The sequence below is a fragment of the Miniopterus natalensis genome, chromosome 10 (genome assembly GCF_054644295.1).
Source record: "Miniopterus natalensis isolate mMinNat1 chromosome 10, mMinNat1.hap1, whole genome shotgun sequence".
Lineage (NCBI taxonomy): Eukaryota > Metazoa > Chordata > Mammalia > Chiroptera > Miniopteridae > Miniopterus > Miniopterus natalensis.
In genome coordinates this window covers 47,066,205-47,080,893 of record NC_142090.1, presented here as the reverse complement: position 1 = coordinate 47,080,893, position 14,689 = coordinate 47,066,205, and the positions used below count along the sequence as shown (strand labels likewise).

Sequence of the window (14,689 nt, the reverse complement as noted above, 5' to 3'; positions counted from 1 at the left end):
ATATACTAAGGAAATGGCAGTCTAAAACATCTATATTTCTGTAGTATAAAAAACTTAACTTTGAAATTAATACTGCATTTATGGGGAAATAACAAGTATATTTTTCAATTAAAGTTTAAAGAAAAATGAATAACCTACTTAGCTTTTTGAAATATTAAATGAATCTCAATTTAGGTAAGACTACACACAATAATATATTAGCATTCTATTCAATATTAGAAAATACTTGGCCACAGTCAGCACAGGTTATAACAGGCTTTATATAACTAAAAGGGAAAAATGATGGCAATATATGAGGCCAAGGTGCACAATCATTCTTATGTTAATGAAGAAGAATGAGGTCATATAAATTAATCTTAAAAATCTAAAATTTTCACTTGGCTAATAAAGGAAATACACAGTCCCTAAAACTCATGAATCAATGTTAGATGACATTAACACATTGAGATCAGCATTTGATAACAAATCTCTCATTTGTAAAACCAAGAAATTTCACACAGTCTGGGAAACTGCCAAAATCATGTAAAGAGGAAAAAGGAAAACAAGTTACAAAACTTTGCAACTCATTTCCTCATTTTATTTCAATTATTGGAGCTAAGTTGGTTTATCATGTAGTTGTCTTAGGTTCAGTGATAAAAATGTAAAAAACTTTTACTAAAAAAAAAAATAGCCCCAAATCTTCAGGGACAAGGTGATTAAACAGAGAGAGGAAATAAGAGAACTAGAGACAGAAAACAGGCAGAAAAGAGAACAAGATAAGAATATATGTTTTTATCAGGTTAAAAGTTTGAAGAGCCACTAACATCTTTTTTTCTAAAATTTATATTTAAATTTTTTTTAGTGGGGGAAAGAATATATACCTGATTTTAAAACAAAATTATCAAAACAGTGTTATCTGTGAAAGACTGTAGGATGGTGAACAACAGACATTTGTTCTAAGAACATCCTGAAGCATGGCAACTTGAATTGTCATATATATGATTTCCACTGAGTATTTGTAAAAAAAAAGAAATTAGCTAAATTTATTCCTGGAATGCTTCAATGGACAGATTTTTGTTGTCGAAATAGAACAGTAAATTATTTAACCACTCTGGAAAAAATATAAATAAATGAGCTGATCTGATTAGATTACAGAAACTAAACATTCTTATAATTCCCAGGAAATAGAAAAACTAAAATTGCTATAATTTTAATGTGCCAGTCTTCTCAGAAAATAAAATATTCTCACAGAAATGACTAATGAAGCATTTTATGTAATAATACAAATTCCTTTATTTTTTAAATTTTTTAATCCTCATCTGAGGATATGTTGTTGTTTTTAAATTGAATTTTACGTGAAGAATCAAGATGGTAGTGTAGGTAACAGCTGTACCCGCTGCCTCCCGCAACCACATCAAAATTACAACCAAAATACAGAATCACATCACTCAGAGCCTCCTGAGATCTGGCTGAACAGAAGCCCTGCAACCAGGGAACTGAAGCAGCATCAAGATCAGTAGGAGGGGCGGAGACGGGGGTGGATGGGGGCTGAATCCCAGAAACATGGCCGTGGACCCATACCCGGTTTAAACCCAGGAGAGACATCTTGGTGGTAGAGGTTTCCTGGAGGAGTGAGGGGTCCTAGCCCCACAGCAGGCCCCCAGCCCAGGGCTCCAGGGTCGAGAAGAGGCCCCCCCACAACTTCGGGCTGTGAAAACCAGCGGGGACTGTGGCTGAGGGTCTTGGAGGGTGTGGGAGTCCCAGGCTTTCCCACGGATTCACTCGGGTGAGCTCCCTCTGAGCCCGTGCCCGGCAGCAGCTTGAAAGGAACCTGGGACATCCGGGGAGGAGCTAACCTGCCTGGAATTAGGGCGAGAGGTGGAGGGGCAGCTTCCTCCCAGGCAGAAGAGCTGGCAGAGGCCATGGCTCCTGTGGTGAGTCCTCCCCGCACAGAGCTGCAGGCTCATCCAGGCCATTTCCAGGGGCTTTTCTCTGCAAGTGGCCTCTCGAGCCTTATGCTTAGAACTTTCCTAAAATCTCTCAAACAAGCAGTAGCGTGCCCCATACAGCTTGATAAGTGGCCCCAGGCCTGGCACTAGCAGCAGCCTGCATTGGCTCATAGCTTGGCCTCTCCTGGACACCTCCAAGGGCAGCACAATAGAAGTCAACTACGATGTGCTGTGTAGCTCATTCTGGGTGGCTCTGGGCAAGACACTGGCACAGGCTGACTTTGCACCTCCCAGGAGGCCCCAGAGACAGTGCACCTGGTGGTCAGACTCGACCACGCTGGATTACAACCCTACCACATCCACAAGTGACACACTCAAGGGGCACACTTGGTGAACACCAAAGTCCCACTGAAGTAAATCCTGCTCCATAGGGGTGTCTCCAGCACAGCAGCTCTTTGGCTGTAGTTGCAGTTAGTCCTCACAGCTGATTGGCCAGGGGGTCAATTCTTCTCAGTGGTGCCAACAGCAACCAAGGCTCAACTACAGTAGGACTGTGCACACAGCCCACACAGGGGAGCACCTACAAGGCCCAGCTCAAGTGACTGGGGAGGCTGAGCCACTGGACCCTACAGGACACCTATTACACAAAGCCACTCTACAAATTCCAGGAGACATAGCAGCTCTACCTAACACACAGAAACAAACACCTGGAAGCAGCCAAAATGTGGAGGCTAAGAAACATGTCACAAAGGAAAGAATAGAAGAAATCTCTAGAAGAGGAACTAATGAAATAGATCCAAGCAAGCTAACAGATACAGAGTTCAGAATTTTGTTCATAAGGATGCGTAAGGGTATTAGTAAGAGTATTACGAAAATAATTGAGAAAAATCAATGACATAATAAAGTACCAATTTGAAATAAAGGCTACATGAACTGAAATGAAGAATAATTTATAGGGAATAAACAGTAGAGGATGCTGAGAATCAAATCAGCAATTTGGAACATGAGGAAACAAAAAACACCCAACCAGAAGAGCAAAGAGAATCCAGAAATATGAAGGAGCCTCTGGGACAACTTCAAGAGGCCCAACATTCATATTACTGGGGTGCCAGGAGAGGAAAGAGCAAGACATTGAAAACCTATTTGAAAAGATAATTACAGAAAACTTCCCCCACCTGGGCAAAGAAATAGACTTACAAGTCCAGGAAGCACAGAGGGACCCAAACAAGAGGAACCCAAAGAGGCCCACAGCAAGACATCATAATTAAAATGCCAAAGGTTAAAGACAAAGAGAGAATCTTAAAAGCAGCAAGAGAATAGCAGTTAGTTACCTACAAGGGAGCACCCATACGACTGTCAGCTGATTTCTCAACAGAAACCTTGCAGGCCAGAAGGGAGTGGCAAGAAATATTCAAAGTGATGAAAAACATGGAACTACAACCAAGATTACTCTACCCAGCAAAGCTATCATTTAGAATTGAAAGTCAGATAAAGAGCGTCACAGATAAGAAAAAGCTAAAGGAGTTAATCACCACCAGACCAGCACTACATGAAATGTTGAAGGGTCTTCTTTAAGAAGAAGCTAATGAACAAAAGAATCTGACGAACTAAATAGATCCAGAGACATTGATGCTTGTAACAGATGATCATATTTCAGAGGAAAGAGGGAAGCGGGAGTGGGAAGAGATTAACCAAAGAAGTTATATGCACATATGCATAACCCATAGGCACAGTCAACAACGGGGTGAAGGCCTGGGGAGGCAGTGGGAGCAAAGTGGAGGGGGTCAATGGGGGGGGGGGATGGGACACCTGTAATACTTTCAACAATAAAGATAAATTTTTTTAAAAAAGTAAATTGATTTTAGAGAGAGAGGAGGGGGGGAAGGAGAGAGGAGTGAATGAGAGAGAGATGTGAGAAACATCCATCAGTTGCCTCCTGTATGTGGCCAGACCAGGGATTGAAACCAAAACCTTTTGGTGTACGGGATGATGCCCCAAATAACTAAGCCACTCGGCCAGGGCTAAAATTTATCTTAAATTATAGTTGACACATAATATTATATTAGTTTCAGGTATATAACATAATATTAGACATTTATATACCTTAAGAAGTGATCACAATATTTCTAGTAACCATCTGGCACCATACAGTTATTACAATATTATTGGCTATATTCCCTATGCTGTACATTACATCCTGGTGACTTATTTCTAAAACTGGCAGTCTGCACTTCTTAATGCCCTTCACCTTTTCCACCCATCTCCCAACCCCCCTCTCTCCACCATCTTGATCCTGCCCTCTCTCTAGTAAGATCTTTTAAGGCTAAAATGACACTGAATTTAATCATGCCAAAAAGAGACTCAATTGTGGTCCTATAATTCTACATAATTAAAAAGCATGTACAAAATAACTACAAAAGTTTACAACATTATGACCAAGAACAAAATAAAATTCATGTAGAATCAACTTATAATTACTTAGGTGGGGCTGGCAGGGAGGAGAGGGAGGAGGAGAGAGAACTATGAAGGAAAAGGGGGCTGCCTGGCTACCTGACAGACCTGACAAGCTCAGGGGACTAGCTGGCAGACCTAACAAGCTCAGTAACTAAAGGTAATAACATGGGATGTGTTGATCATAAAAATTCCTAACTGAACAGGTTATAATGGCAAGTCAGGTCCTAGGCCCTATGTGATCAATCAATCTTTACCTCTAGCAAGCCCTATACATTGTTTTTGTGTATCTAGGATAACATACTTAAAGTGTCACAATGATCTCTTCTCCAGACTTCCAGAGATAAACACCTCGGTACTGGGACAAGACAATCCCAACATTCCCCATCGTTATTCTCTATCTGCATACCTCTATAAAGTACATATATTAAATGTTAACTATCCTGTACCCACCACTGTAAGAGAAATATGTACCTCTCCATTTTGCTTTTTATCCAATACTAGAGATTTCCCCATTTTAGTTTCTCCTGCCTCCTTAATCTACCACCAATGGAATGCATGTCACCTTCTTATATCTTCTTTGATTTACTGTATACAATAAGCTGCAAGACTGCCATTCTCCAGAGCATTTTCCCAATGCATTGAGATTTTGCTTCCAAGTCTGGCCCTCAGCCTTGGCTCAAATAAACTCTTTAAGCCTTTCTTTAGGCTTGGAAACTTTCGTTTATGGAACAATGCAGCTAATGTTTTAAAAAGTAATTTAGTCTTGAAACAATAAAGAATTATATGATTTTTGCGTAAGAACTATTTTCCCAACGATATTTTATTTAGAATATTACTTAACTTATATTGGAGTTATTAAATATCCATCAAAATTGGGTGTTTCAAACAGGAAGGAAAGGAGTTAAAATCAAGGTTAAATAAAAATAATAACAGTCACAGATATTCTCATGTTAGATAAGACACAAGATGACAATTAAAAAGCTAAATATTACATCTTGGTAAAAAGTTTCCTAAAATTAATAGGCCAAGAACACCTACCACTCCATCAGCAATTTTTTGGCCTCCATGAATTTCATACAGTTGTAGCTGTTTTTCAAACAGTTGGGCGATAGCTCTATGAACAAGCTCATATTGCTCCTATTGGAGAGATGAAATATTAAACAAAGGAAAGACATTTAAAAAAGCCAAAAAGGCATTTCTAAAAGTACAGTTTATAGAGTGAAACAAAAAACTATACCTTAGTTTGTACTGCAGAATGCCTCTGTGTTCTCATTTCTTGTATTAAATTAAATACATTAAACTCCTCTGGTATTTTCTAAAACAAAGAATGTAATTCATGAACTCTGGATAACTATTCAGAAAAACTGTAAAATAGTCTTCAACTTTTCATATAGACCTTATATATATGCTGGCTAACTGAAAATATTCTCTGAGCACAACCTACCTTGTATCAGGAACTGCTTGGCATTGTAAACACAAAGCTAATCTTGACGCTCAACGGTCAAGCTAGTGAGCCAGATGTGAACAAAACAATGTCGAGCCAAGCCATGACTGCAGTTCAACAATGCTGTGACAAACTATGATTGGTGTGTGGAGTAAAAGTGAAGGAAATATCTATTTGGAGACCTGAGAAGCTTGATGTGGATAAAGCCTAAGACTAAAAGAAGGAGTATTCAAGAAGGAGAGAAGATAGGCTACTTGGTTGGGATCATACTATATAAACACAATAGAGTTTAAACTCATTACATAGCCCAATGTTTCCTGGGCTAGCTACAGAAGGACCGGCTAAGAGAGCTAGGTAAAAATAATCAGATCTCTCAGCTACATCTCTGGAGACTGACTATCCTAGACAATTCTTTTGTACATTTGTAATTAAAACTACTGCAGTAGGCAACCCTGACATGAGAAGACTTGATATTCAGGCAATTTCTGTAGCAGGGAGGATGGCATTCTTAAAAGAAGAGAAACTTGGTAGAGATTTACTGAACCAGTATAAAAAAAAGAAAGCCCTAGTCAATTTGGCTCAGTGGTTAGAGTGTTAGCCCGTGCACTGAAGCATCCCGGATTTGATTCTGGCTAAGGGCATGTAACCTGTTTGCAGGCTTGATCCCAATCCTGGTTGGGGCAAGTATGGGAGGCAACCAGTTAATGTCTCTCTCTTCCACACTCTCTGAAAAAGCAACAGAAAAAATATCCTTCGGTGAGGATTTAAAAAAAAAAAAAAAAATTAAAAAAAAGAAAGGTAGACACAAATTGCAGGCACATGTGAGGCAAAACTATTAAAATTTGGGGATCAATAAGAATATTTTGGAGTGATGAAGATAGAAAAGTTCAGAACAATTCCCAGATTTACTGCTTGGGTGTCCTTATATATATCAAAAGGTTTTTACACCAACCTAAGGCCCAAGACTATATTTACACTAAGTCAAACTGAATCAAATAGGAACTATATTAAAAGTATACAACTTCTGAAATGATCAGATGTTTATTTTGCTTGCTGGCATTCATCTAAATGCCTCTTCCTATCCCAATTTTTTTTTTTTTTTACGTTAAAATGTGATAGATTCCTACCTAAATTTAATTCACTTAAAATTTTTCAATTTAGTATTAGGAGATGATTACAGTTTTGAGGAATACAAAAATAAAAAAATATCTAAAATTCAAATATTCCCTAGCAAAAGTGAAAAATGACAAAAAACCAGGGGAAATAAAAAGAAAGAATAGAGGGAGAAAAGGAAAAGAAACTAAATATTTTATTAATCCTATTTTATACAAGATATAGATTGACATATTCAGGGAAACCACAAAGCTATGAGGAATTAAAAGCCTTCCACTAATGCACAGAAAATGAACATATTATAGAATCAACAAATGAACTAAATCTATGTACAATAAGGGGAATTGTGTTTTTCAAATCTGTAACGAGGACTGGGTTTTATTTATCTCTATATCCTTCATAGTACCAAACACAATTTCTTTAAAAGAGTAGTGGTAATAAAAGCAGCAATAAAAACTACCACTGAACTGAGGAGTTGCTAATTGCCACACATATAAAGAACTTTACAATGATTAACTTAATTCTTATGAATTATTAATACTGATTCCCATACTCAGATGAAGAAATTTGAGGCACAATGAGATTAAGTAATTTGACCAAGATTCCACAGCTGGTAAATGACACAACCAGAATATTAATCTGGGCAATTTGGCTCCAGAGTCAGCATTCCTAACCATTATACCATATTTCTACTTAGGCATAAATATTTACTGAATTAATTGTACTTACACCTAAAATAAATATAAAAAGACAATGAGGATTCTGTATTTTGAAAAGTCAATGCAGAGTTTACATCCCTAATGTAAGTATTAATTCACATAGAACAAATGGATGACAACATGTTTACCTTGCTGCCCAGTGTATTATCTCAAGGTAATATGCATCATTCATATTTTCCCTAACCTGTATTTCTTATGTAGCAAAGCTACTTCTAAAAAAGTAACACGTATAATAAAACATATACTGTAATTTACTGCAATTAGTCACTGTATTTCAAAATCGTAATAGTTCAACTGGACATAATGTTACATAAAAATTATTCTTACCCCAGCTTTTAGTAAATTCCACGTATAATCTATGGCACAAATGGCACCTGTTCTTCCACAGCCTGCACTATAAAGTTTGAAAAAACAATTTGATTTTTGTGATTAAAAAAACTATAAAATAAACATGTTAATATATTTAGAAGCAAAAAAGAAAAAAATTAAGAAATTTGACAAAATTCTACTTAAAGCACTAAATGTGCATGGCAAACATCCTTAACATTGATATCTAAGTCTTGTTTTAATTAAATTTAAAGAACTTCCAACAGTAAGTGACTCAGAATACCTACAAGCCTTTACTGTGGAAGCCTAACTCTACCTCAGAAAGCTTGTCTAGCTAACAAAATATCTTGCAAAGATATTCCACAAAAGTATAAGTAGTTTGTTAAACACGTAATCCAGCAACTATGATTTTCAAAAAGCTCTTAATAATGAATATCAGAAATATTCATTTTAAACCACTGATACTTTTGCCAGTTCCACACATTTCTTAAACATTTCTAGAATTTTAGAGCCAAGAATTACTAGGGCTAAATAATATATATTTAAAACTTGATGGATGAAAGTGTAATATTACAGAGACACAGACTACCAAATAAATGAAACACAATAGAAAGTTCAGAAACATAATGGTGAATTCTCCAATCAAAGGGGAAAGACTAGACCACTCAATAAATGGTACATGGAAACTTAGCAGGAGGCAGCAGATCAATGTTGATGAATTCTTACCTCATACCTTAATCATAAAAAAATTTATAGATGGATTAAAAAGAAAATGTAAAAAAACCCACACCTATAAAGTGCTAAAAATGTAGGAAAAACCTTAAGCACTACTGTGTTAGGGAAGAACTTTCTGAGTATATCTCAACAGAAATAAATCATAAATGAAGAGATTCACAACTCTGACTACATAATAATTTAAAATTTATACATGGCAAATCAGACAGAATAAAAACCATGACTAAAAGTTAACATCTTCAATATGTAAAGAATTCATAATGTATAATTAGTATGAGATAAATGATTAATACTAGAAAATAATTTGGCAACGTATACAAACAAGAAATTCACAAAAGAACATAAATGACCAAAAAAGGGGGAAAGCTTTCCTATCACAGGCATTAAAACAAAGACTGGGGCAACTCTGGGGAAACAGGTACTCCCACAAACTGGCAGTGGTAGGATTAATTATAATTAACATCAGCTTTATGAATAACAAATAATATGTATGAAAAACATTAAACATTTCATAATCTGCCAGCCAGTGTGGCTAAATGGTTGAGTGTGTCTGCCCATGCACCGAGGTCACCAGTTTGATTCCGTGCAGAAGGCAAAAGATCAATGTTGATGTTTCTCTTTCTCTCTCCCTTCCTCTCTCTCTAAAAAAATCAAAATAACATTTTAAAAAATATGTATTTCAAATCCTTTGACTTAGAAATCCCACTTTTAGATCTCTATGCTGCCCTGGTCTGTGTGGCTCAGTTTGCTGAGCATCATCTGGTGCACTGAAAGGTCACTGGTTTGGCTCGATTCCTGGTCACCCTACTGGAGGCAGCTGATCAATGTTTTTCTCTCACATCAACGTTTCTCTCTCTCAGTCCCTTCTCCCTTCCTTTCTCTCTAAAATCAATAAAACATATTTTTAGATATCTATCCTTATGAAATAATTACAGATGTGCTCAAAGATTTTGCCACAAGACTGGCCACTGGATATTTTAAACTATTGTTTATAATTTCAAATAACCTGTAAAGAAGTCAACAGTGGCACAGAAGAATGGAACAGACTCACAAATCTCAGAGGGAAGGAAGGGGTGGGTGGGTAGAGAGAGATTAACCAAGAATTTATATGCATAACCCATGGACAAAGAAAACAGTGTGAAAGCCTGGGTGGGGGTGGGGTAGAAGGGGTTAATGGGGGGAAAAAGGAGGACATCTGTAATACTTCAACAATAAAGATAAATTTAATAAATAAATAAATAAGTCAAGTCAAAGAATTTGCTTTATCTTAATTTTACAATTAATTAGTTTTTTTCTTTTTAACCAATTGACTACTTGATTAAAAGGTGAACTAAACACTGAATTAACTACAGAAAAAAAATATATTTTAATCCTCACCCGAGGATATGTTTTTACTGATTTTTAGAGAGAGGGAGAAAGAGGCAGAGAGAGAGAAATGTGAGAAACATTGACTGGTAGCCCTGGGGATCGAACCCACAACCTAAGTATGTGCTCTGACTGGGAACTGAACCCGCAGCCTTTTGGTGTACAGGATGCCACACCAACTGAGCCACCAGTCAGCGACAGAAAAATATTTTTTAATTAACCAAGTTGTTAACTGATTGTCTTATCTTCATGGTCAAGTCACCTTGCTGGCCCATAAATAAAAAAAGCAGCCCTTTCACTAATGTAGGCATTACAATCAGATCAATTGGATAAGAAAGTATCTTCAGTGTTCCTTTTAAATACTGAATTAACCAGTAAATATCCAAGTCACTTAAAGGGATAAATTGATAGCAATTTTATGAAAGAAGTACTATGAAAGTCTTTTTAAAAAATCTAATGTAAATTAAAGGTAAAGAGAAGAAAAATTACCTCCGGATTCAGGTACCTTTTATAATTTGAAAACCCACATAATGATGTAACGCAAATCCAAACATTAGGTTTTAAAATTCTTTTGTACCTGCAATGAATACAAATAGGCACATCTTCATGTTCTTGGTATTTCCTCATTAAGCTTATCATATCCAGAATAGAATCAAATGATGAGGGAACATCATGGTCTGGCCAGTTCACATAATGAAATTGATATAGCCTCCGAGATTCCTTCAAGAATAACAAAAATTCAGTAATTATGAAAATACATTTGCAAATTTAAAACATATAGAAAAGCTGCATATCTCACTTTACTGCAATTTTAAGATAGTTACGTGGTATTCAATATTACATTACAAAGAAACACCAAATAAGTGATAGTCTACCTTTATTGACTATCACATACCTAGTACTAAGGGCTTTACATGTAACAATTTACTTAATCCCCATGTAGTGTCACAAGGAAGGTAATGTTAACACTATCCTCAAAACAGAGAGAGATGATTAAATAACTTGCCTAACATTTCATAGCAAGTGACCAACGTGGGATCTGAACTCAGGTAGTTTTACCTCCAGAGCACACTCTTTAACCATTACACTATATATACTATTTAACCTACAGTATTACATGAATGAGCAATATACCATAAGCATTGTGTTAGACTCTACTGCAATTAGAAGACTAATAGAATATTTAAACTGAAAAAGAAAATTAGAAACGAACCTGTCCAACTCCAAATCCACTTGTCTTATTTCAGATCAGTATGGTATGGAGGGACAGCCAACCTCTGACACTTTCAGGGAGTCCGTGAGTTTTAAACTATTTTCATAATAATACTAAGGTATTATTTGCCTTTTCCACCCTCATTCTCTCATGTGTGTACAGCAGGGTCTTCCCAAGACTATATGACTTATGACAATATTATCACTTTGACAGCTAATAGAATATATGTTTTGTGTATTCATGTTTTTAAAAAAAAATTTCTCAGTGTAAATTTCAAATACAGTAAATATTGAAAGATATAACCTACATAAACAAAAGCTCTTTGGAATCTTCAATAATTTTTAAGAATGTAAGAGTCCTACAATCAAAATACTTTGAAAATGGTTATTCTACATGTTTAACTGAAAGAACACCTGATTTGAATCCAGGTTGAAACTGTATTCAGATTCTAACTCTGCCAGTTACTGAGTAACTTTAGGTAAACTACTTAACTTCTTAAAGACACTATATCTTCATCTATGTGCAGAGATAACAGTGTCTATCACTATTTATGCCTGATACACTGAAATTTAATAACGTACCTATCATTATTATTATAAATTTAAAAATAGCAACCAAAGTATAATAAATGACTCAGCTAAAGGGACATGATTAGTCAAGTCAGAGGGTTAATAAGAGTACTGGAACCATGTCTTCTTATAAATAATAAGGTAGGAGTTGTAAGTATGTTTACAAATGCACTAGTTGGGGAAGAATGATGAACTTCTTGGTCAAGCTAAATTACATAATATAGTTTAAAAAATAAAATAATAAAAAGAGAAAATTGACAAAGAACTTAACAAGCATTCTGTAATGTCCCTGAGATTTTTCTTTGATTTTTTCCTAGACAAATTGTCACTGTATATAGCTCTGAAGCACTAAAGTCAAGGACCTCAAGTAAAAACAACATATATCTAAATAACGACAGCTTCGATGGTGGCTTCTCTGTCTCTCTCTCTAAAATACTGTAAACTGTAAAAGTGGGTAATAATTATCTAAACAACACCATAATATGCTATTACAATAGAAGAAATACATTTATAGCAAAGAAACCAACTATTCCAAATACAGTAAATTTAATTTAGGGAAAGCTGTTCTAAGTAAGTTAAAACTTATATTACTTTATTTATATTACTATTATTTATATTACATTATTATCTAATTATGTAAGCATAAGCCTCAAGACACTAAATAAAACATTACACTCTGATTTTCATCACTGTACATAACTAAAAAAATTTTTATATCTCCTTAACTATATAAGATAGTATACTATTTATGTCTTCTCTTTAAAAAGTATTCTTAGAGCCTTGGCCAGAGTGGCTCAGTTGGTTAGGCATCATCCCATGCACTGAAAGATTTCTGGTTCAATTAAGTCAGGGCACATGCCCAGGTTGCCACTTGATCTCCAGTAGAAGGTGTGAAGGAGGGAAGATCAGTGTCACAGAGATGATTCTCCCTCTCCCTTCCTCTCTCTCTAAAATGCAATAAAAAAAAAATTATTCTTAGAAATGATCTCTAAATAAAAAATACTTACATTCTGAAATTCAAGTAAGAGTGTCCTAATGAAGTAGTCTGGTCTCGCTTGTTCAGCTTCCTAAATAAACGGAAACGTTTGTAAGTCAGTGACAACATTAAAACAAAAACATACAGTACATGCCAAGTAATAACCTTGTATTTAAAGCCTTCAATATAAAATAATTAAAATTCCTGGTGTACCTGGTAATTATAATAATAACCACTCTAAAAGTCATAAATTTGTTTAAGTTTTGCTTCTGGAAATACATACATACATACATATATGTATGTGTATATGTATATTTCCCGTCAACAAAAGGGAAACTTTATTGAGGCCCCAGGGTCAAGGGGTTCAGGTAGAAGGCTGCTATGTGGGCAGAGGAAGTAGATGGTAGAGGGGCCTTATTTAACCCCTTGGGGCAAAGGTTGTTGATGTGGCCATACTTCTTGCAGCAGTTAACGGCATGAGGGTGCAGGCAGGCATAACAAGTCCAAGTTGTATTTCTGGGAGAGCTGGCAGAGGAAGGGCTCAATGATGCCACCCTGCAGACAAAGCAGCAAGCACAGGAGGGACTCTTTCTGGGTATTATAGTCTGAGGGAATATGGCTATCCTCCAGCTGTTTGCCCACAAAAATCAGATGCTGCTGGTCAGGCAGGATGCCCTCGTCTTGGATTTTATTTTGATATTTTCAATGGTGTCACTGGGCTTAACCTCAAGGGTGATGTTCTTGCCAGTCAGGGTCTTCACAAAGATCTGCATCTCTGCCTCTGCTAGGGAGGCTGCTTTGCCGCCTCTTTGAAGAGAAAGAGGCTGTGGTGTATATATATTTTTAAACAAAAGTATCTGTTAACCCATTACTTAGCTAAATGTCTATTATCCAATAAATGTAACAGCCACCACCAGAATCATGTAATAGAAATAATACAAACAAAATGTCACTTCTTAGTAGCACCACCTTCAACCATTACATCTTTCCATAAAGTTTGATTTTCCCTACTTAACATTCCACTCTGTTAAACTGGATGCCAACTGTAGAAGGAGGATACATGCAGAAATTCACAAATTGTTATTCTGATTAAGGATAACATAACCACTTTAAAGTCTTTTACTGACACCCTGGCCGGTGTGCTAAGTGGTTAGAGCGTTGGCCCATGCACCAAAGAAAGAGTTGGATTCCTGCCCCCACCCTGGGGTCAGGGCATGTGTGGGAGACAACTAATTGATGTGTCTCTCTCACACAGATGTTTCTCTCCCCACCCCTCCCCTCCCTTTCACTCTCTCTTAAAATCAATAGAAAAATATCCTCCGGCAAGGATTAACAAAACAAACCAAACAAAAAAAAAGACTTTTACCGGTATTTGTCAAAGTATTAGAATAAAGCCTCTATGTCAATTTGTCCCTATTCTTTACCTTAGTAGTTAAAAGACGAAAGATAGTCTAGAACAGTGATTTGTCAAGAGCAACATATTCGGTTTTACTGATAAAAAACAAATATTCCTGCTTTCATTTTTAAAGCCATACTAATTTACTTGGAACTTTTCAAATAATATTAAGGAAAAGTTTGTATTTTACTTTCATCAAAAATGAGGATGGACAAAGACATTGATCCAAGACTTAATTTTCTCTTGCCTATAAAGGGTGAGCTAGTAAATATTTTTGGCTTTGCAGGACATAGTTTCTGTCTACTCAACTCTGCTATTGTGACAGGCAAATACGGAAATTAACGGGACTGGTCATATTCCAACAAAACTTTATTTACTAAACAAGTTGTGGGTTAGACTGACCTATGGATAGTGTACCAACATCTGGTCTAAGTGGTTTACATACAGCAA

General features: G+C 36.2%; 1 protein-coding gene and 1 pseudogene across 4 annotated transcripts in view; both read right to left on the bottom strand.

The window, feature by feature from the left end:
- Positions 1–14,689, bottom strand: part of PTPN12 (protein tyrosine phosphatase non-receptor type 12) — a 96,979-nt gene that overhangs the window by 18,707 nt on the left and 63,583 nt on the right. For all 4 annotated transcript variants that reach the window (XM_016219581.2, XM_016219578.2, XM_087821116.1 and 1 more), the window contains exons 7-11: positions 12,875–12,934; positions 10,663–10,805; positions 7,986–8,052; positions 5,620–5,697; positions 5,421–5,519 (exon numbers count right to left, since the gene is read on the bottom strand). In XM_016219581.2, the coding sequence (XP_016075067.2) occupies positions 5,421–5,519; positions 5,620–5,697; positions 7,986–8,052; positions 10,663–10,805; positions 12,875–12,934 (447 nt within the window). The remainder of the gene's footprint in view (positions 1–5,420; positions 5,520–5,619; positions 5,698–7,985; positions 8,053–10,662; positions 10,806–12,874; positions 12,935–14,689) is intronic.
- Positions 12,952–13,823, bottom strand: LOC107542304 (ubiquitin-ribosomal protein eL40 fusion protein pseudogene; annotated as a pseudogene).